The sequence below is a fragment of the Mycteria americana genome, chromosome 24, assembly GCF_035582795.1.
Source record: "Mycteria americana isolate JAX WOST 10 ecotype Jacksonville Zoo and Gardens chromosome 24, USCA_MyAme_1.0, whole genome shotgun sequence".
Classification (NCBI taxonomy): Eukaryota; Metazoa; Chordata; class Aves; order Ciconiiformes; family Ciconiidae; genus Mycteria; species Mycteria americana.
Window position 1 is genome coordinate 4281391 of NC_134388.1, and position 22357 is coordinate 4303747.

The 22357-nt window shown below is 39.9% G+C and overlaps 3 protein-coding genes across 13 annotated transcripts in view; 1 reads left to right on the forward strand and 2 right to left on the reverse strand.

Moving 5' to 3' along the window:
* CPAMD8 (C3 and PZP like alpha-2-macroglobulin domain containing 8) overlaps nt 1–3478 on the reverse strand; it is a 64653-nt gene extending 61175 nt beyond the window's left edge. The window contains exons 1-2 of the mRNA XM_075524184.1: nt 2291–3478; nt 1556–1656 (exon numbers count right to left, since the gene is read on the reverse strand). Of these exons, the coding sequence (XP_075380299.1) occupies nt 1556–1656; nt 2291–2299 (110 nt within the window). The 5' untranslated portion in view covers nt 2300–3478. The remainder of the gene's footprint in view (nt 1–1555; nt 1657–2290) is intronic.
* Nucleotides 3479–5985: 2507 nt separating this feature from the next.
* Nucleotides 5986–14264, reverse strand: HAUS8 (HAUS augmin like complex subunit 8). 5 transcript variants are annotated; one of them, XM_075524187.1, is made up of 11 exons: nt 13394–13440; nt 13242–13312; nt 13079–13134; nt 12674–12770; nt 11863–11976; nt 11256–11338; nt 10533–10604; nt 9852–10010; nt 8822–8963; nt 7612–7753; nt 5986–6829 (listed from the first exon to the last, which is right to left on the reverse strand). In XM_075524187.1, the coding sequence occupies exons 1-11, from the start codon at nt 13435–13437 to the stop codon at nt 6709–6711; spliced, it is 1101 nt and encodes a 366-aa protein (XP_075380302.1). In that variant the 5' UTR covers nt 13438–13440; the 3' UTR covers nt 5986–6708. The 5 variants fall into 5 exon arrangements, with proteins under 5 accessions (XP_075380302.1, XP_075380306.1, XP_075380303.1 ...); XM_075524191.1 differs by lacking the exon at nt 13394–13440 and adding an exon at nt 14248–14264 and having other exon boundaries at nt 5987–6829; XM_075524188.1 differs by lacking the exon at nt 13394–13440 and adding an exon at nt 13974–14124 and having other exon boundaries at nt 5987–6829.
* MYO9B (myosin IXB) overlaps nt 14058–22357 on the forward strand; it is a 45911-nt gene continuing 37611 nt past the window's right edge. For 6 of the 7 annotated variants that reach the window (XM_075524176.1, XM_075524179.1, XM_075524178.1 and 3 more), the window contains exon 1: nt 14058–14255. The gene's annotated coding sequence lies outside the window, so the exon portion shown is untranslated. Of the gene's footprint in view, nt 14256–20672; nt 20783–22357 lie in introns of all 7 variants that reach the window. The other variant, XM_075524177.1, reaches the window with a different exon arrangement.

Sequence of the window (22357 nt, forward strand, 5' to 3'; positions counted from 1 at the left end):
CTTTGAAGAAGCAACATGACTCAGCAATGAACTGATAAATGCAGCAGAGTACACTTCTAAAATGGAACTCCATCATGTTCAGCATAATGCTATAATATTTTTGAACACAAACCAGTGTATTTCTACATTTCCAAAATCACAGCTAGAAATTATCATTCTGTGGAGTATAGCCCTTTTAAATCATTGTTAACTTTTTTAAAGGAGAGATTTCTTCCAAATTGAAGATTTTCTATTTGATATTTACTGACTACAAGAAATATCAGGCAATTGCAGTCTCTAAAGACTGTAAACCATCTTCTAATTATGAAAGTATGTGCAATCCTGTAAATAAGGCTAGAATCAGCTTGGTCTGAAAAAAAAGGAGGCTTTAGATATAATTTCAAACTATTTAGTTACTGAAATGGAATTTTCTGTGCCTGCCAAAATGAATCCTATTCAGTGTGATGCAACAGGTGTTGGAATTCCAGCAGCCGCCTGCAACCCACATCTGGTAATAGTTAGGAGTTTAAAGGAAGTTCTGTAAGAACTGCTTATGTATAAAAACTATTCATCAGTCAAATCTATGGGTCATATTCACCCACCCGCTTGCACTGTGCATAGTTCAGATTTTTATTTCGTTTACAAAAAACGTAATTCTGCTCCTCGTGAAATTTTAGGAATCTCAGGCAGTTGTCCAGGTTGAAAGTGTGTGTGGGATTGGTATGGCTGTCCTACTGTGTCAGAAAGGTGAGGGAGGGACTGCAGTTTATAGAAGAAGGTGTGAATACATCTGTATTGGTTCTGACTGGATCCAATTTATATCCTGACTGCCTGTACATTCTTCTCGTCATTACTCTGCAGAAGAAAGAATTCCCCCGCCATGTCCCATCTACCTAGTAAATAAACTACGTGCAATGTTAAAAGTATCAGACAGGTATTTGTCAAACAAAATAGTTAACACTAAGCTCTAAATAATACTAATACTTGAGTACTGCTACTCTCAGCTGTGCCTCCTTTTGCTTTTTTCCCCCTCAATTGCAAAATTCAAATCAGTAAGACTACTCACAAGAATCAAGTGGTAGGATCACGCCATTAATAATTAGCCCTTGTTAACTGCCTCAGCATGAGTGTTATCACTAACTTGTCACACAGATGACCAGACCTAAAGGCACAGGAGGTAATACTTATTTAAAGATTTTTGAGAATACATGAGTAAATTGTGCACATAAGAAAAGATGCTGCAGTAAAAACAAAGCTATTAATTATTTAGTTTTACATTAAGTCCTGTACACACTAGATTTCAGTAGAAGGTGGGTGAAAAACAAAAACAACGGACAAGTCATCTTAGGCTTAGGGATTTTACATACTGCCAGCCAAGAATAAGGTCTTAGTTAATTTTTACAGCATTATATTCATGGTAAAAAAAAACCACACCCATTTCTTTAACTCCCAGGTTTGTTCTCCCTTTGTGTTTCTGTGACAGCCTCCTTTCTGTTAGCCAAACAGAGATATCTAATGTAAAAACTGATAACTGCAAAACAAGTGTCCTATTGGCGTTGCCATACTGCAAGCTTACCAGCAATGAGGATAATGTCTTTTTACAGAAACTACAACATCAGTCCAGATACAGAGTGGTAGAAACAAGACTGATCCTGCCTCCTGGGAATACAAGCATCTCTAGAACAAAATTACAAGGAAAGGTTAATTAAAGAGCACATTCAAAATAAGAATATAATCTGAGTAGCATATAACAACAGAAGAATCAAGAATATAATTATTAAATAGTTCTGTCAAAAATGCCTATTAATCATCTACAGAACAGGAGAGGCTGAGGTTTGAGTAGTGTAACACTTTAATTCCTGACAAAATGACTGAAATAGGATTAAGAAATCATTAATATGGGCAGATGCTGATTTAGAACAGGAATAGAGTACTGTGCTTAATCAGAAGTGGCTGTCATTAAGACATTTAGTAAGAAATTACTTCCCAGTTCTCTACTCAGCCTCTACATATGACTGATGTGATACAAGTTTGTGCATAGTCTAGTGTTTGGTGGAAGTTTTATACATAAATAAGGGATCTAGAGAGGTTGTGAAGTCTCCACACTTAAGAATTATACAAAATTCAGCTGGACACCTTTCTAACTAGGAACAGGTAGAAGTGTCCTTTCATCATACAAATCATTTTAACTTGAGAAATTCCATTTTGTTCAGTTAGGTGAAGACAAATTTCTCAAGACAAAAAAGGTAGCAAGAAAGGGTTAAGGCCTCTCAACATCTTTGGGTTCTGCCTATACAGATACTATACTTACCCTGTCCATAATACACTGAAGCTGTAGAAGTGCACTAGCATTGCTCTACAGTCAAGCCAGTAAGTTTCATCCTGGTTTAGCTGGGGATCAGTGCTGCACTCCTATAGTTACTTGTTTACCATTTCAGTTACTGAAATACTGCCTAAAAAGTTCTGAAGAAATACACAACAAAGCCTGAGTGCTGAAAGGATTAAGTGCCACAGACAGAGTATCTTTTTGGGTAGTAGTCCCGAAAACTCTACTGTTCAATCAGCTGTTTAACTTCCCACCCCCACATGCAGTAGATATTAAAACAAGGAATTAAGTTTTTATATCCTACAGGCCATCTCCAAACACACATTATCTACATAAACAAAAAATTAGCTACGTCTTAAGAGGCAAATTGTGTTTGCTTCCCTAACATTAAATTTAAGATCTTGAAATAGCAGGAAACTCAATAGGTCTTGCATATAATAGAAAGATTTTAAAAGCAACTGATCAGAGGCATTTGAGACTAACTCTGCAAACCCAGTCCTCCATCCTTGTGCTTGCTTTACAATCCACACACAAATGCAGCAGAAGAAACAACCTAAAATAATTTCTGTGAGTTGAACAGGAATGCTCACATAATCACTGGAAATGCTCTTAATTGGTGTGGCTCAGTGGTGCATTTCAGAGCTGTTAGATACTCTGCCGTTGTGGAACTCTTTTCATGTCCTGGCAATCACACAGTCCAGCCAGCAGTTTGTTTATCATATTCAGTATGAGTTTCCGGATCTCCAGCAAAGTGGTATTTACTCTGAGGCAGGGAAGACTGCAGTAATCCAATAAGTTCTCATTAGCCTAAAATGCAGAAACATCTGCTGGGGTCATGAGCTCCTTGCTTGCTGTTGATGAGCAAAGAATCAGCTCCATTTGAAGCTAGTGTGAACAAAGAATTGTAGGGTTGGGGGTGGTGGTGAAGAGACAAACGGGTCTCGATTATCTCCTGGGCTGCAGCTCCACTATAGTGCACCACAGGCAAAGAGGGATGCTTCCTTACAGTGACCCCTGGTGACCCTATCACAGAGAGCACAGGAATTACAGCAAAACATGCTTCGGCTCGGCCCTCCTGAGCTGGTGGTCAAAAGTCAGGCAACACCAGTGTAACTGAAGAGAATGTGGTCAGAGCTCCCCAAGAAACACCAGAATCCAGGCAGGGCAATCTGTGCAGTGCAAACCTAGCTTAAAGTTATCTTTGGCAATTGCTTTTTAGACAATTGAGAGAATTTTGCAGGGGATGAGTACTTATGTTTCTGTGCTCCCCCCTTCCCACCCAGGCTCTCCAACCTAGCTGGCTCATTTCACAATTGCTTTCAGCTTTTGGAAGAGAAAAAAAGCTCCCCTCAAAAAAGAAAAAAAGCACCTTAGGACACACGAATGTTAACAATTGGTCAATAACAACTTCTGGCCTAAAAGATTAATACATAGGTAACAAGTACTGCAAGTTCAGATAGCCTTTATGATATGAAACCACAAGTTCAGACAGAACATAAATCTACATTGATACAAGTTACAGAGGGAGAACACTATTAATTCTAGGTTATAAACAAAACAAAAAAAAACCCAAGAAGAGATCAATAACCTGAATAAAAAGTGCCCTTAAGTTGTTTAGGACTCCAAGCAGATTCAGAGCATGTGACTGCCAGAAAATAAGTGGAAAATACAAAATAAGTGGTGTCACATCTGTTTATCTCCTGCTCCAGCGATTCTGCAGTTCTTTGTTGTTGTTGTTTGTACAGTGTTAAATAAGAGCTTCTAATGTCTGTGGCTATTTCAAGGTGGAGGAGCCTAAAACACTTCTGCAAAGAGCCAAAACAGAACCACTTAGAAAGAACCTTCAGGAAAATCAAGATAGAAAAATCTCAGTTCAAAACAGTTTAAAACCTTTTCCTGGAGAGGCTGAGCTGCTTTATCTAACACTTGTTCTACCATTTGTACAAAGAATTACACAAGTGTTCAATTTAAGGAAAAGAATGGCCAGAATGCTCAAATCACTGCCTATGAGTCTTCTGAAACAATGAGTGCACATCCCCAAGCACTTTCTTGTTTTGTACATGCAGTTGGCCTTTAGCTCCAGGACTCCCACTTCGCCTTAGGCTTGCTGTATAGATAATGACTGCCACCTGCAGCAGCGAGGATGAACTACTTCCCCAGAAGTTTTAGAGCCTTTAACTGTGATCACAGCAAGCAGAACCTTTCTCCGCCACCCTTCTTCAGGGAAGAGAACTAATAGCATTCCACTTCACTTTATAGTGAAAATTCGTATTGCTGTCTGTTGCTTAAGTAACATTTGGGTGGGTATATATATATACACACACTAGTATCTCAATGGTAGAAAGTCACTTGACTGAAGAGGAGAGGTTTAATTTAAAAGTATTTCTTAAAAAAATTTTTTTTAGACCAGCAATGAGGTCTACCATCAAGAAATCCTAGGAAAGATATTCTGACTTGTGTCTGTGCGGAGACAGAATTACGAAGACACTATAAACTTGATCTTCATTTCTTTCCTCCCCTCTCATATTTAAGAAGACCCTCTTAACTTTCTGAGTCTCAGAATGACACACTTACGATAAGCAGGTTAAAGGCATGAGGACACACATCCTAGTGATTATTCAAACCTAGGAAAAACAGTTGTTTGACGAGCAGTTTCATCATATAGGAGCCTTTCTATCGAGATCTCCATCCACCAAAACCAAACAGACTACTCATTTGCAGCTATATGACTTGACTGCTTAGCAAAGTTCCCCATCCAGTGGCCAACTTTGTAGGCGCAGCTCATGTTCCGGGCCCAGAGCATGGTCCTCCTGTGTGCAGCACCTATGACTCATGGACTCGATGGCAGCACACCCAGGTGAACTACTAGGTGCAGTTCATCTAACATGTTTGAGGAAGAAGAAATAACAGATGAGTATCTTGAAACAACTCATTGCTCTCCTACTGGCTCATGGATAAGTTGCTGTGAAAAAAATGACATTGATATTGCATACAAGGACAGTCTTAATAGTTTGTTATATATTGACTTCTCATCCAGTGCACATCTTACTGATCCAGTTACTACAGCTTAATTTACTCCTCATTTTTAATAAAAGGAGACAAGAATCTAGTTAGACCCTTAGTAATACCAGGAGTAAAGCCTGAATAGCACTTCAAGGTATACAAGGAGAATGCTCCAAGTATTTTTTGAGCAGGCCAAAAAGCTTTACAGACACAGCTTAAGCCAGAAATGTAACACTAAGCAGACAATACAAAGCAAAGCTTTTGAAAAACCATCACAGAAAGGTTCCACAGGTAAAAAAATACAGGATACAGCATGCCTGTTAGAGAGAAATGCATTCCATGTACAAAAATGGAAAGTACGTTGGAAAAAAACCTGCCACATCTGGTGTGTATGTTCATAACAGAGCACTCTCTCTCTCAGGCACTTACTCAGTAGTTAGGTTTGAGGTTTCTCTCCACATTCACACTCTTCTGGCCTCAGCACTTTGGGTGCCAGTAGGTCATGGCTTGCCATTGGGACTGGTTAGTGCCTCTAAGTCCATCACTGCTCTATTGTGTAGTATTAGCCCTGTGTAAGCCCAGATGGAAACAAAAGCTCTGTAGGTGATCAGTGAAGATATTCAAACATGAAGGCTATTGATATAGCAGTGGAAAATAACCTTTATTATTAAAAAAAAATAAAGTCCTTAAAGAGAAGATGTCAGGTTAATACAAAAGCATTTATGATTTTAATAATTTGTTTTCAACACAATTAGGCAACAAGTTACCAAAACTTTTCACTTGTTACAAGTGACCAGGCTCCTTCCAACCATCAGCCTCATTACTTGCTACCCACATAGCTTTTCCTCTCAGCAAATCCAGAAATAAGGGACAATTAGGAGTTCCTCCAGAATTTGTTCACTGAGTGACCAATGATCATCCTGTACATTCCTACAGATCCTCCTGATGAGATCAGCAAATGCACAGTACCACATACACAATTCCACATCTATATTCAGATATGTTGCCCTCTACAGAACACTACTTTGGAAAGAGATGCAAATCACTGCACTTGAAGCCAGTTCCAAGAAAGTAAACCAAGAAGTTTAAGAATACATAGGTCATATTTGCTAAGAATAACATTTAATATTATTTACCTTTCAGTACTGTCAAGGCAGAAAGTGATGAGAAAGGTGTCACAGAAATTCATGTTAAAAAAAAAAAAAAAAAGATGTCTCCTTATCGGACAGCACACAGAAGAAAACTCTGTTTCTTATATTAGTAAGCATACATGCTGCTGGTTTCATATTCTGGCATAACTGAAAGTTTGGACAAGTCCTATGTTCATACAAGAAGTAAAAGGATAACAAGTCTGCTGGCATTGATTTAGTACCTACCCATTAGTAAAACAATACACAAACTTAGTTGAAGTACCAGCGTTTCACAACATCTAGTCCATGATTCTCTTCACATATTCTTTGGTTATGCAGAGAAACTTCTTTACTAACTTCAAACGACAGGTTCTGCACTTGTGTGAAGCTCCTGGAACAAATTAAGCAAGCTAAATCAGTTACTCTGGAAGGTAACAACTTCTGCTTAACCCCAAAGGCTATGCAGCTGGACATTTGCATCATTCTCCTACCATGCAGCCACCAGAAGAAAAAAAAATGTAAAATGTGAATTTTCTTCCCAAAGGCTAGAATTTGGAGGAGAGGAGGGGCAGTTTGCAGGAGAGGGAGAAGCCTCCACATAAAGCAAGAGGGCTTTATGGTCTATCAATCTTCAAAGATTTTAGCTGTAATCTCTTCTGGGGAAATTAAGGAAGGAAAGGAAATTTATCATGTTTTATCTCTTCCTCATGCTCTCAGTGATACTTTGTATTTGTTGAGACAATACTCGAGGAAAAAAACCTTTTCTGTGTTCCTTGTAGCTCCTAAAGGATGATGTATTTGTCTGGTTATTATTTAAGACATAGTGCTTCCAGTTCACTTTTCTGTCTCCTGGAGTTCTCCACTCTCCTACGTATTTGCACTTCACCAGGGCTATTCTTGCTCACTGAAATTCTCAGCTAAAGTGTCAGCGAATGGCACACTAAAGTAGTTCGCTCAGAACACACAAACAAAAAACCCCAAGCATACTTACACTGACTGTAGGTAGGGTAGGGACAGAAATACAGATGTCTGCTACAAACAATTAAACTTAGTGCTACTATCCCCTCAATTAATCCTCCTCCAATATACATTCTGGATATATTCTGGAGAGATCTATAGATTTTCCTCTGAATATTTAGCCAATGAGTCTTTTAATCTCATTGTTGTAAATACCTTTGAAGCTCTTTATCCAGTTTCTGAGACACTTCTTTAAGCTCTTTCAGTACACTAAATGCTTTTGCACTTTCTTCCGAGTAGCTTGGCATAACTTCTGCCAGAAGTTCCTGTGTGATAGTTAACTGCTTCCGCAGTTCATCTACAATATGAGATGTTAAAATATTATTCAAAAACACATGCAGTAGCATCAGTTAATACAAGATTACTTAACAGCTGGAGTAACCACAGAGACAGGTGAACTAGATGATGGAAAACTACTGTTTGTTCAGCTTTCACAAACACACCCATGAGAAAACTGTGAAAACCAAATTATTTTTAGCTATGAAGACTAACACCAGCAACAGGCTATTAAAATTGTTAATCAAGCTCTCATTTAGAGTATCTCCAAGATTTTTACAAGACAAATGCAAGAGAAAAAACAGGGTTTAAACATCCAAAATTCCCTGGCCAGGTACATATATTGCTATTGGCATGTACAGCCAACATGACGTTTATCCAGTCCTTTCCTTTAGCATTCACAAACCAAAAATATGTATTTATTTCCTCTCAAGCCTTCTTACAAGAATTCTAAGTTCTTCAATAAACCTCTTCCATTTCTTTAAAGTGTAAGAAAGATTATTTTAAATGGTTTAAGAATCTTGTTTCTTGCAGACCAGCAGTTTAAAAATGAAACTTTTTGTCCAGGCTTCAATACAAAACACAAGTGCTAATTTATAAAACATTCTCTGATTCAAGACATCACACAATATATTTAAGCTCTAGTTCTACAGGAAACACGAGCAAGTCTACCCATGTGACTTTATCCCTCAAACACAGAAACAAGAAGAGATCACAGTATTTCTGTAACTCTACAACTTGCTTACCCACTAAGAACAAGGAAGGACAAGGAATGCCATGAATATAGTCAAAAGATACAGAAACTTGCTGAAGGAAGTGTATATGAAGACTGCCCTAGTTTAGAAAGTTAATTTTTTTCCTGCTGCAAGGTAAAAACTTGTTCAAGTGCAGTTTAGTGGTTAAACAGAGACCAGAATTATTCATAGCAAAACATGTGACTAATGTTGCAGCCCAGTGTCCATACAAGCTCTAAGAGCACACAAAATTCCTCCAGTGGCCACAGATAGATCCAGCAATAACAATGTAAGAATTTTAGCATAGCAAAAAAACACTATTTCTGAAGTAAATTTAATGAATCAAATTTTCATACCAAGGTATGTTAGCATATCTCCTTCTATGTGGATATTCTTTATGGGTAATTCATGTCTAGTGGCATCCAGGGCAACTGCAAAGCTTTTATATTGCTCTTTAAACTGTTCACAAACAGGAACAAGGGGAGAAAGTACTTCCATCTGAAAAAGACACACGATGAACCAACACTTCTTCAAAAGCAGCCATTTTGTTACTACAGACCTGGCTCAATACAGAAAAATAATTTATAAAAACCCCCAAATCCCACTCCGAAATGCTCATTGACAGAGGAATTCAAGAAGTTTGTGGTATGATACTCCCATCATGCAGTTTAATAGGTTTTCCTCTACTGCCTCAAAATGCCTAGGCCAATACCAGATTCTTTGTTACTATAGCTCAGAGGTATTGGCAACATAGCAGGCAAAGGGTTTTATATTTGATACTTGACTGCAGTTAACAGTGTATTCTCCAAAAGACAAGAGTCTTGTTTAACTTTTGCAGTGTGTATTTGTTAAAAGCAAATATAGGTTCAGTTTTGAAAATTAGTTATTCAAAAATTAATTATTCATTAGAACCTTGCCTTCTTACAACCACACCAGATCTACTGCTGTCTAACATATGAAAATAGGACAAATAAAGAACAGAAGATGTTCGCTTCTCATCTAAGGGTGAGCATCTCAGCTCCAGCCATAACTGTAATTGCCTAACTGCAGGATGTTCACATGGTTTTAAGATACTTGCATCTCCTGTGCATCAACTGTAAAATGCTCTGGCAATCAGTGTGCTATTGCTGCCCCTTGCCTAATAGCTCTAACTTCTCCTTCCTGCCTATCCACAAGGGACAACAAAAAAAAGTGACAAAAGCATTTGCTCAGGTTACTAGAGAGCACTACATGCCACAACAGGAAGTAGATACTTATTTTGTTTAAGATGCATAAAATTGTATCCCAGCAGGCCACAGAAGCACAGAAATCTTCTCTGGATAAAGGACTGCTTCATAAGTGAGCTTGTTTAAATATAGGAGAAGCATAAATTGTAATAAAGCCTACCTGTTTGTCTAACGCATCGTCAAGTTTCTGCTCTCTCTCTTTGAGTAGAATTTCACGCTTCAACTCGCAGAGCTTCTCCTGTTGTCTCTCCTTTTCTTCACACAACATTAACAAGTTTTTTTCTGCTTTTTTCTCCAGCTCGGCAAGATTTTTTCCTGCCTATTACATCAAAAAAATATTCACAACTAAAGTAATGCTACATCTAAGTAATTAACGTGTTCTGAATAAACAAATGTAAACCTGAGACCAGGTCAAAGAGCTTCAATTAATGAATCGGAGACCTCATGCAATAAGCATAGTACATCATAGTTAAAGCCCCCTCCATCTTCTTCCCCCACCCCCGCTAATATTTTTTGCAAAGGAAAAATATACATATACAGCACTGAGTGAACAAAGAACAAAGTCATTGCCTCAACCTTGAACTCCAAACACTCCCACTCACGGTTTTCCCAGAACTTCTGCATACCCCTACTTCACGAGGAACCAGCACCAGCTTAATAAGCTGGCATTGAATTCAGTCGAAGAGAGTTTTCAAAGCAAGTCATACAGTTTTACAACCATAAGCATATAAAGTCACAAAAATGTAACTTTTATGGATCAGAAAGCATAGACAAGAAATTAAACAATTCCTCAATATCCAGTTCTTCTATCTGAAACAGCAAATACTTGACTGACTCTTACCTTTACTCTTAGGTAAGTTAAAAGCAGTGTCTGAGATTCCAGCTCTTCTATCAGAGCATCAGAACCAATTCCCTTCAGAAAAGAAAAGAATATACTAGATCAGTTTGGGTGTTTGAACCATTATTTTTTGAATGTTCAAATTATTGAAAGTCCAATTTGTGCCCGGAATCATCACCATCATCATCACAACAACAGTCAGCTCAATGAAAAAAGTCCGAGTTTTTAAACAATGCGTGTTAATTAAATATACCTCTCTGTTCTTTGTTCCACCACTTTTTATAACATTTTCAGCAGATTTTCCTAACGCTAGTAGAGAGCTTGAAATTTCAGTGCTACAATGAATGAGATTCCTAAATAAGGCATTTCAAATTAGTTTGAATCAATATTAGTTTTCTGAGCAAAAATGTCAGAAAATATTTAAAGATAATATAATTTAAAAGTATGGACAGGAATACAAAAAGAATCAACTTGAGGAGATGTTACAATTGGAGCAGATTCTTTACCACAAGAAATGTAAGCAAAACTTCTGTCAGGGTCAAGACATCCGATAAACGAAACAAACATCACTAACAGTAGAACAGACTTATCCTCTGACTTCCGCCAGAAGGGTTTAGATCATCCCAGGACCTCAAAGTTGTTACCAAGATTAAAGAAAAACAGAAAATCTTCATTTCACACATTTCAAAATAAATACACTTAACAAACGAAAGCAGTGAGACTCACCGCTTTTTTGGTTTTTGGACGTGTCCCTGTATCTCCTTTGCAAGCAGAGTTTGAGCCAGGAGTCTTTTTGCGGACAGTTTTATCTGTATCACAACAGAAAAGTTATTGCTCTCTTCTACCAAAGCACAGAGGGTGGGTCAACATATCATCAGGTTCTTCAAAGGCAAAGATAATTTCAAAATTACTATGTGTACCAGTAAAGAAGACCTGTGCTCTATTTCTGGCTCTGATAATACTCATGAGAAGACATGGATCACATGAGCATTTAGCTTTAAGTGACAGGTACAGATAGATGTGATACAGCTTTCAGAAGGGCTGATAATCTAACACCCTTCTGTTATAGGAATAAAGACTTGAGAGTACTTTGTTCTTTAATATTTGATCTTAAACAAAAAGAACAGAGCACCCAAAAGATACTAAAAATCGAGAGGTTAATTTAAACCCTGAAGGTCTCAATACCTCTGCTTAAAGACACTTGAAATAACATTTGCCTTATTTAACAAAATCCTTTTGTGAATATAGCAGAATACAAGGGTTACTTATCACCAAGTTACAACACATATGTTAAAATAATAAACCAAGAAATTGAGTATGAGTGGAAGCTTACCATTAATAGCTGAAAGATCAAGGTCTGGTCGACTACTTTTATCTTCATCTAATAAAGTAGACTGCAAGTCACCTTTCTCAAAACTACTCTGACTTAATGAGCTAGGGACAACACCTGTAGAAAGAAGTTGTCATCAAACTAAAAGAATTAGAACAGATTCCGCACAAGTTCACAATTATACATGCTTTCACTAATATACGGCAACCTTACACAAACTTTTACACATTTACTTTATATACATCATTTGTATACTCCCTAACTTACCTAAAGATAAGGTAGTTCAGAAAGTTATGCTCTTAAACATTTCACAGTTCAACACCACCACTCAGATGTGAAAAGGGAATAATGTTATTTCTTCAGGATTTTCAAGTCAAGTTAAAGTCTTAACAGAAAATTCTTTTGTAATTCTTGCAAAAGAAATAAAAATGGACTGTTTTGCAGGCAGGGATTTTCAGTCATTTATACTGGGTTTATTAAAAAGATTAAATAAAAAAAGCAGGGCAATGGTGAGGGCATAGTAAAAGAGTAGTTCAAAGCCTCGTGCAGAAGGCAAGAGTTATGCTTATTTTAGACAACCCAATTACTCAATTCCAGATTAGTTTCCTATCAGAATGTCCAGAAAAGAGTTTAATGTGCTTCAGTTTACACCTTTCAATCCCACATCAAGTTTCTTAATTCCCTTTGTATACAGATAATAACTGGCAGTGATGTAAGTAACACAAAATATCATCTCTTAACAACTCTAAAACGTTCCACAAGTTGGAAATAAAAATTTGCAAAAGAAGAGCTTTTAAATTCTGGTAATACCTACCGGCAGAAGTTTTACATTTCTGAGGAAGAACTGATCTTGTTTTAGTTGCAGAAGATGGTTTAGCAGTAGACGTTGAAAAGGAATTTGCTGAAGTATCCTGACAACAAGAAACAGAAAAGACTGAACATAAGCAGTAATTGTCATCAGCAATATATCTTACCTCCGACTCGAATGCTGGCAACAACCAGTTACAATCCCAGGGCGTCTTGGTGCTCTGCAAGTCACCTGAGGACAGTCCCAAGTTCACATCCCAGTCTGCATCTAGTAATACACCACGACTCCTTCATAACCCCAGCAGAGTCATTTTTCGCTTAGGTCCCGTTTCCACAAGTCCGAGCCGCCCCTCACACCATTTCTATCCTTTACTGAGCGACCCGCGAGCCCGGCAGCAAGGCGTCCAAGTACCTTCTTGGCGTCTTTCTTATCGTACTGCAGGTAGCGAGACTTCACGATTCTTCCTCCTGAAGAAGGAGCAAAGAGAGCTCAGCCGGGCCCGCCGCCGCGCTTCCCGCCTCAGCGACCCGCCGCACCTCAGTCGGAGCGGGCTCCCCTCTCACCCCATGGCTACCTTTCCGCTTATTCTTAGACACTTCTCCGCTCGCCACCGTAGTACCGGAGTCGCTCGCCAGCGCGGACATCCTGCAAAGACAGAGCGGGAGATGACAACGGCAGCAGACGACGAGTGAGGAGACAGGCGGCGAGACGCTCCCCCTCTCTCACCCTCCCGCTGCCTCAGCCGCCATCCCGTTCGAACGGCCGCGCATGCGCAGCACCGCCCCTGCGCTCCAGGGGACGAAGGGTCCGCGCGCCCCCCGGCGGCGCGGAGGAATGAAACAAGCCGTCACCGCCGGCCCACTCGGGGCCGACACCGCACGGGCCGGGGGGCTCTCCCGAAAGGCCGTGGCTTCGGGGGGATGCCTGCCACCTGGGCTGCGCCTGCAGAAAACTGCTACGCTCCCCTCAGCACCAGGGTAAAGCAAGAAATAAGGGCCTGGCAATGCCTACGGCACGGCTGACCCCAAACGTTGTTCTTTCCCCAGCCCTTTGGTGGGAGGGAGCCGCTCTGCCGCTTCAGCTGGTGAACCTCAAGAAGGCTACGCTAAGGATCTTCTGCCCCAATGGCCTTACAAATCGCTGGAGGAAGGCAGTGAGCACCAGCAACACCGCCGCCTCCGCAGCAGGAGACCTCACAGCGCCGGGAGGCGACGCTCCCAGCCGAAGGCGGCACTGGGGTTCTTTGGTTTTGACAGGAATCCACCCACTCCCGCTCCTCGCCGCAGGGCCCTGCCTTAGAAAGCACCTGGCTCCCGACGAGCACCCGTTCCCGAGCTGTGTAGGGAACCGCAGGCGGGGGTGAGCACAGGCCGCGACAACCCCGGGCGACGCTTCGCACCTCCCACCCCGGCGACGCGCACGGCCCCGCCGCAGGGTGGAGGCGGGCGGGGGAGCGCATGCGCAGTGCGCGCGCGGCACTGAATGGGCGCCGCCCTGCCTCCCCCTACCCGGAAGTGGTGAGCGGCGCCTCGGCGGGGCCTGTGGCGGGCGGCGGTGCTGGTCGCCAGCGCTTCACCCACCGGCTGAGGTAAACGGCGGCGAAGCGCGGCCCTGCGGCCCTGATGGGCGCCCTCTCTCCTTCCTTCCTCCCTTTCCTCCTTTATGAGCGACCGAACTCTGTGGTGGTGGCGCCTCAGAGGGACCGAGTCTCATACCGAGCCGGGACGGCGCTGCCCACCGAGCCCCGCGGCTGTTGTAGCGAGGCACTGTGGGGCGAGCGGGGAAGTTCGAGGCGGGCGGGAGTAGGGGTCTGGCGGGCGGGAGCCGTGGGGCTCCGCCGCTTCCCTCAGGAGCCTGGGGGCCTGGAGCCATTCCTCGGGCGCGCCCCTCGGGGCGGCCGGGGCGGTGGGCGCTGGAGCGGGGCGCTGCTCGGGGTCGGGATGAGGCGCAGGCTGAAGCTGGGGTGTGCCTGGCTTCTGGGCGGCTGCGTGGGCTTGTAACGGACGGGATGGCAGATGTGTTGCTGCTGACTCGTTTTGCATCTGATGCGCCCAAAGAGCTGGACATGCCCTAAGGGACGGAACATGCCTCACCGCCCGTCTGCATCTCCCGTCTGTCAGGCGATGTGCAGGGGGAAGATCTTGCCGTTGATCAGGGCACGATGTTAACTTCCATCTCCTGCTTACTGATCTTTCAACCATGCAGCGTTCTGCTTTTTCATATGACGTCTCTAAGTCTCGGTATGAACAGTCTGTAACCTTTCGTACAAATATCTCGGCATCTTTCAAAAAATTCCTCAAAACTCTCTGGGTTCTTTTGTTTCTTTGTTTTATTTTTGGGCAGCTCTTGACAATATCAGTGCTGCTACTGCATTGAGGTCGTGCTTTATCATGGTGACCATCATTGCCTAATTGATAAATGCCTCTAGCTGTTTGTATCTTGGTAGTGCTGTGTCTTTTTGGTAAGTTTGGTTTTGCAATTTCTGAACTTATGCAAACTGGGAGCATCTTTGTGTTACATGTTTGTAGACTAAAAATAGCAGAGTACTATCCATATTCATGACTATTGTGACCATACAGTTGATACACGTATGCATGGTCCTAATGTAAGATGACTTCCCAGTATAATTTTTAGCCTTGTTTTCTATTACTCTGTAAGTATTTTGGCAAAATTCTTACCCAGCTTTATTTGTAAGTCCTGTTTGTGAAAAGTGAGAAGTACTTTGGATGCAAATGAGTTCAGTATTCTTTGATTGCACCTTCTGGAAATGGCAACGTAGCAAAGGGCTGGAGATTATATCAGGCTTCTGGCAAATGCAATTAGCTTTTCAAAGATGTCATCAGCATCCTCCCACATTACTCCTAGAGGTGAGTTAGTATTGGTTTGTCTGCCTAGGTGTTTGCAAATAAGAGTTTGTCATGGGTCATTACACGCACTCTGATTTCAGGTCTGTTAGCTGGAATACGTGGCTGAAGTACTTGCCCTAAAGTAACATTGTGAGGTAACCCTGCATTCCGGTTTAGTATATTGGTGTCACACCCGTCAAGTTTTAGTAAGCCTTTGGTGTCTTTGACTTGGAATCTTGTCAGGAACAAATCCGTTTAATGTAAGGCAAGCAATATGGGGAATTTCTAATGCATATATATAGTCATGTTAGCTTCAAGGTTCATTGTGGCTCCTCTTAGAAAAGAGTTAATCTTGATTATTTTTGTCTTTGAACTAATCGTGAGATTCTCTACCTGCTCTACATTTAACGTCCAGTAACATTGTCTGTGTTTTTCAGGATGATGCATCTGAGGCCATTTCTTTAATCATTAGTATTATTAGCGTAAAACTCAGGAGTTACTGCAGTAATGCGATGGAACTGTTTTTGTAGAACTGTACAATTTGGGTTGTTTGGGGTTTGGTGGTGGTGGTTTTTTTTTTGTCGCCCTACTTGAACGTTTGTCTCAACAAAAAGCTTTTTCAGTAGTTGAGTGTTGTAGTTTCTGCAGTGACAGGGCAGCTGTCTGTGCAAATGGATAGTCTAATCAGAGTGGGAAGACTCTTAGTTCTGTGTTTTTCTGTGGAACCTAAAACGCTTATAGAACTGAATAATTTAGGAAGAGTAAACGCAGCTGATGAAAACTTTAAATGAGGTTCACCTAGAAAGTAATGCTTTGTACAGACTGAGTTTTCTGACAAATAATGATTCAAATGTTATTGAATAATCCTGAGTATGAATAACTGTTTGACTCATATGCACATAGTTCAACATTACTTAAGCTAAATATGGCCTTTCCTCAGCTAGATGGTCAAATACCATGATTCGCATTTGGGCGTTTAAAAAGGAAAAATTCCGAAAAGATGCAACAGTATTGTCTATCTCAACAGTCAAGGAAAAGAGTGAAAAAATATGATTCAGCAAAAAGTTTGTGGTTCAGTACTTTTTTGTGAATTTGAAGGCTGAAGGCGTTTATTAATCATATTTCTAAGAAACAAGATGCACTTACTCTAATATCAAGAAGTAAAGCCTGAGATACTGATAAGGATCTTTTTTTTTCAATCAGTGGGTATTTTAATAGGCGATCTGCTTTCTGAAAGGACTAGGAGTGTCTTTATTTCAGAAAATGAACATTCAGAGGTTTTGTCTCTAGTATATCACGTTTTCCTGATGTATCAAGTGACTTAAGTGTGGCTTGCAGAGTTGCTTTTATCTAGGCTTTATTGTGTTGTTTGTATCTGATTACCAAATGAAACGCAATGCAGATCTGAGAAAAATATGTTCTCCCTTTAAAGACCAACAATGTTTAACAATAAAAGTGTTTTTAAAGGTATTTTTGACACGTGTACATTCTGCTGATGACCCCCCCCTTTTTTTTTGTTCTCATTCACACAAAAGTTCAACTTAAAGTTTCTTAAGAAAATTTCTTATCAGTGTAAATGCAGCATTAGACCAGTGAAATTTTTACTTCCTTTGTTGACAGCTGTAATGCTATTAAGTATAAAGTTAAGAAAACTACAAAAGGTGGTAGAATAGCCTCCAAGGTTCTTTTGGCTTATGTTCTTTGCCTCTAACACTCTGTTGTTTTGCCTTCATTCCCTGTTTTCTCAACAGGGCCACATTTTCATTTCCTCTGAATCATACTCAAGCATACATCTGTAACTTTGACATCACACTTTTTGTAATGTAATAACACGTTATAGACCTCTAATGTCACTGTAAGCCTGATAAGGTATCCTTGTCTTGAGGTTAAATTATGCATGTGAGTCATTAAGAGGAAGTAGAGGTCTGCATCTTTGGTGGTTTGAGGGCATAGATTGGGATCAGGGTCTCAGGGGCCATAGGGAGTAGGGAGAAGGTAACTGAGAAGGAATGGCCTGTAATGAAGGTAATTTCTTTGACTTTCCTGTATTACATTGCATTACTTGCATTGCAGTCCAGCTTCTCCTTTGTTAGGCAGTCTGTGGCAGTAACTTCTCTGGCAGGGTTGATTACAAAGAGTAGTAACAAATGTGTTGTAAATTTGCGTGCTCCATTCAGAACTACTCCTTTTGGAGCAGAAAAAGCCAAGAGCTTTTAGTTAAAGAAAACTGAGGATCTAAAGTTGTTCAGTCCAGCAGAATTTTTTAAGACTAAGAAAAATATTGAAGTGTTATTAGAATGCTAAGCAATTTTCAGGTAGTCTACAAATGTCTGGAATACTGGGGAAAAAATTAAAATTACTTATGCTCAGCTAACAGCAACTGTATGTCCTTATGACATGAGGTAAGACAAGGGTTGAGGCCTTTGCCTTACCTGTAATGCACAGTTAATTGTGGAAACTTTAGGGTGTCTCTGTAGCCTATTTTGTTGGAAAATCCTTGCTTTGGAAATCAAGGATAAGTAATAGCTGAATATTTTTGAAATTGCTAAATGTTTTCAGTTTGATCAGAGGGGTCTCTTTGGGGATGGTCATTGACGATTCTGGTATTCAAGAATATTAGAGGTCAAGTACTCATAGCTTTCTGCTTTTCTGTTGAAAATTACTTGATGAAGAATGGGAAAAGCTTGAATCTTTCAGTTTGAGGAATACAGCACTGGAAATGTACATGAAAATGTGAAGAACCGGAATATTATGAAGTTCATCCTCAACAATTTTGCTGTAATGGTAGCTTTCCCTTTTTAGCTTCACTGTGATTCATTGACTAAATATGTGGCTTCAAATTATGGCCTTATTTAAACTAAACAGATACCCTGCGCTGATTGCGGCAAAGTTCTCTCCTAGAATTTTACTGTGTGGTATTAAGTGGACAATGTTGGCTTTAATGCATATTAAAAAATTAATTGGCTTAATGAAGACTTGAAAACACTTAGAAAATACCATCAAAATTACCATATAGAATTGGAATTTTTGGTTTTCTATTTCTATTAACATTGTCTGAGCAAAAAGTAAAATTACAGATTGATGATAAATTATGTAGCCTACTGTGTTTCTTCTACAAAGTATTGAAGTAGCTACCTGAAATGTTGCCCTACTCGGTGATTTAAGTGGCAAGTATAATCAATCCTCCAGTGGTGGACTAAATAGTACTGCCCCGTGTTCACTTAGATTATTGTTTGGTAAGCCCAGTGGGTTTTTATTTTTTTTATAAGCAAATGAAAGTACTAATTGATAGGTAATATAAAAATAAATATGGCATTAGACTGTTGCCTTATAAGCTCATTATGTTAGTGCTATTAACAAATACACTGTAGAACTTGCAAAGGATGGGGTAGGGGAAAGTAATAAAATCCTGAGAAGAGATTTTAGGTTGGTTAGACTTGCTTCCGTTTTTCTAGACCTGTTGGAATTATCCTTCTAGGATAGTTGAGTAAAGGTGGCCTGTAACTGGCACCTTATACTTAAATTTGCCTAGCACTATTTCAGATTTATTTCTCTTCAATCTCACTTGAAATAAGTACCATTAAATTGTGTGTGTTATACTGGCACAATGAAACCACTGTCTCAAGGGTGCAAGTCATATATCACTATACCCTTTAAAGCACTAATCCCATGCAGCTGTTGCCCCACTCATGCCCACAGAATTAGTACAGTCTAATGTTTTGAATAAAAGGTTAGAATCAAAAGCTTTGCATGTCTAACTTTTTTGACTTTTTTGTTTTGCCCAGCTTGCCTAACTCTGTGGTTGCATCTGTAAAAGAGGACTATGGTGAAAAATAATGCTTTACTGTGTTTTGCAGATGCTGATGACTGTCCTTAGTAAATTTTAAGTGCTGTGAAGATGTATACTTGTGCTACAAAAGGCTTGTGAAAAGTAAAACATTTTAAGGAAAACAGGAAGGAGTCTGAATGTGAAGTCTAAAATGAGTTGATGTGCACCTAATGCCAGCTTCTGTCTCCCACTTATTAAATTCTCTAACACACAGCTTTGTTTTTTCCCATGCATTGGAAAGGGGCTTCTTATAAGAAAGGGTATTGAAAGAAATTGAGGTAACTTTGCAGAATTTCCACCTACAGAAAGAACTCAACAGTGGTGATTAGGCTGCTCTTTTCCTGAGTTTGTTGTTTTGCATGCTGACCAGTATGGTTTCATTATTACCTTCTACTCTTGTATTTCTCCTTTTTCTGCACCTGAATTCAGGCTTATGATTCCTTGGTGAGACAAATTACATTGAATAAATTTCAATTGCTTAAAAATTTTCTAAATAATTAGAGATCATAAAACTAGAAGGAATCATTGTAATCATCTGTTCAGACCACTCTTGACATAAATGAGAGGGTGGTACCTAATTAATTTTTCTAATTAAGAGGCACATCTGTAACTGGGGACTGGCTGACTTTCTAAAAAGAACTTTAGCAATCAGGCCTCATCGTTAGTGTCAGTTAAGTTTTTGCAGTGTAGGGTAGCCTTCTGGTAACATTTATGTCTCATGTTAGCCTGAGTTTGTCTAGCTTTGAATTCCAGCCACTGGCTTGTGTTATAGCTTTGTCCTCCAGACTGGTGATTGTTACCAAACTCTAGTTCCCCATGCAAGGACTTAAACTGATATCAGTCTCCTTCATGTGTTTCTCATAGACAAAGCTTCTAGAGTATTTTGCTGTAAGGGGGTATTTTCTAACAGATTTTGTTGTTGCTGTTGTTCTTATCTTAGTTTCTTAATTGAATTTCGGATATATTCTAGATGCAGTGTTGGTCACGTACCTTCTGATTACAAGGATAATATGGCTGCTTAACTAAATATTCATTTGATGTGTATCTGGGAATTACATTCACTGTCATGCTTGTGGTGTTAGAATACCATGTTTAAATGATTACCCACTATGGTTTTCAAGCCTATTTCAGGATAGCTCCCATTCCATTCCTCTGGTATGGATTGTTTCTTGGATAAATTTGAAGTTATATATCTATGAACTAAGCTGAAATCTGGTTTCTTGCTCTTATGTTACTGAACTATGTAACTGACTTGGCTTTTTGATTGCTTACTGCCTTCTCAATCTCTCTATGATACGTTCTTTATCAGTAGCTCTTTTCTTTCTTTTAGAACCATCATGAAAATGTTTACTTTGATGCCAGGAATCCAGCTTCACTAGAATCTAATCTTCCAGTTGCTTGATGATACCCTGTCCTTACTTGAATACTGGGACTCATTAGGTAACCAACTTATAATCTGTTCAGTGTACGCTCTTTTGCTTTTATGTTCTAATTTGTTGTTTGAAATATTGTTTAGTATGAAGCCAGAGGTATACCAAAGTCTGTCTCTTTTAGAGCGGCATTATCATCAAATGAATTTGATATCCTTTCTAAGAAAATTCACAAGTAGTTGGAGAGCAGCAGGTTTTCCTCAAACCTCTCTTTGTAATGACTAGATGTTCTCATTCTGATTCTCGGATGGAAGAATTTAAGCATCATGTTATTTCTTCTGGGACTCATGTAGTGCATTTTCAGGTAAATAAACTGTAGGTAACAAAAGCAGAATTGGTTAAAAGGAATTAACAGTAATTGGGTGCTACTCTTCCTTAAGTGACTTTTAGAATTTATTTTTTTTTTCTTCTTAAAGCCTCGTAATCAATATTAAGTGATTCAAAGTAGCGTATCAGTTTTAAGTTGTTGAGTGAAAGAGCAGTCTTAAAGCTCAATGCTGTTGAAAGCCAGCAAGTAGTGTCTGGATTTCCTATCTGGTTAAAATGGCGCAGTGTTATGCTGACTGTCTTTCTATTTACTGCTGATGTGACTGTGCGTGGAAATTGTGTTTCGGCAAATTCTTTCTACTGTAGATTATCTTCCAAATAATTCTTATAGTGATGGATGCCTGCTTGAACTTCTGTCAAGTTGCATGATGACTGCATAATTTAGAAATCTGTTTGTAGCATAAATACATTAAGGCTGATGTCTGCATGTCACTTTGTCAGAAATCTCTCTTCTTCAAGATGAGAGGTCTTTCTCTTTCTAGTTTTTCAGGCATACACACCTGAGCAGACACTACCAGCTATTGCATTGCTGCTTACTGTAATCGGCCTGGGCTTTTCACCGGTAGAGAAGAGGCCGTCTGTGTTCCGGTTTCCTCTTTGGAGAGTGTGAGATGGGAGTCTTGAGCAATGTACCAGATATATCTTAGTAGCTGACATGAGATGAAGTTAGGAAATGTCTATCAGTAAAGTCAGAGGTCAGCACCTAGGTTCAGCTCTTCTGCGTGGCCAAAAAGTTGGTGCCACATTTTAGGGTGCTGTTTTGGCAAAAATGCTTACTGAGGGGACTTCCTCTATCATATCAGACTGTGTCTGAAACTAATTGCTGGGGGGGAAAAAAAAAAAAGGAAGTCTGCACAAGACCGTCTCCCTTGAACTGGCTGGCTAACTTGAGGGAAAATGGTCACTGTTGTTCTTTTTTTCTGTCTGTGCTCCAGCTTCATCTTCCCCATGAGCAGCTGTCTGCTGTAGATTCTTCTATGTGTTAAGGTGTTTGAGCTTCTATAGATTAAGAATGCTTTACACTCGCATAATTACTTCAAAGGTACTTCAGACTTATTGGCTACTGGTCAGTGATAATTACAGGAAATGGAGAGGGCACTTTGAGCTCACTGGTCCATCCTTCTGTATGACCAAGTTCTTGCAATAAGCTCTTCCTAATGAACAAAGAATGAAGTTTAATGGGGTAAAAAAAACATTCTTGGAGGGATCATACAGCTTGACCAGAGATGTGCTGTGGTTTGTCTTGCTGTCTGTGGCT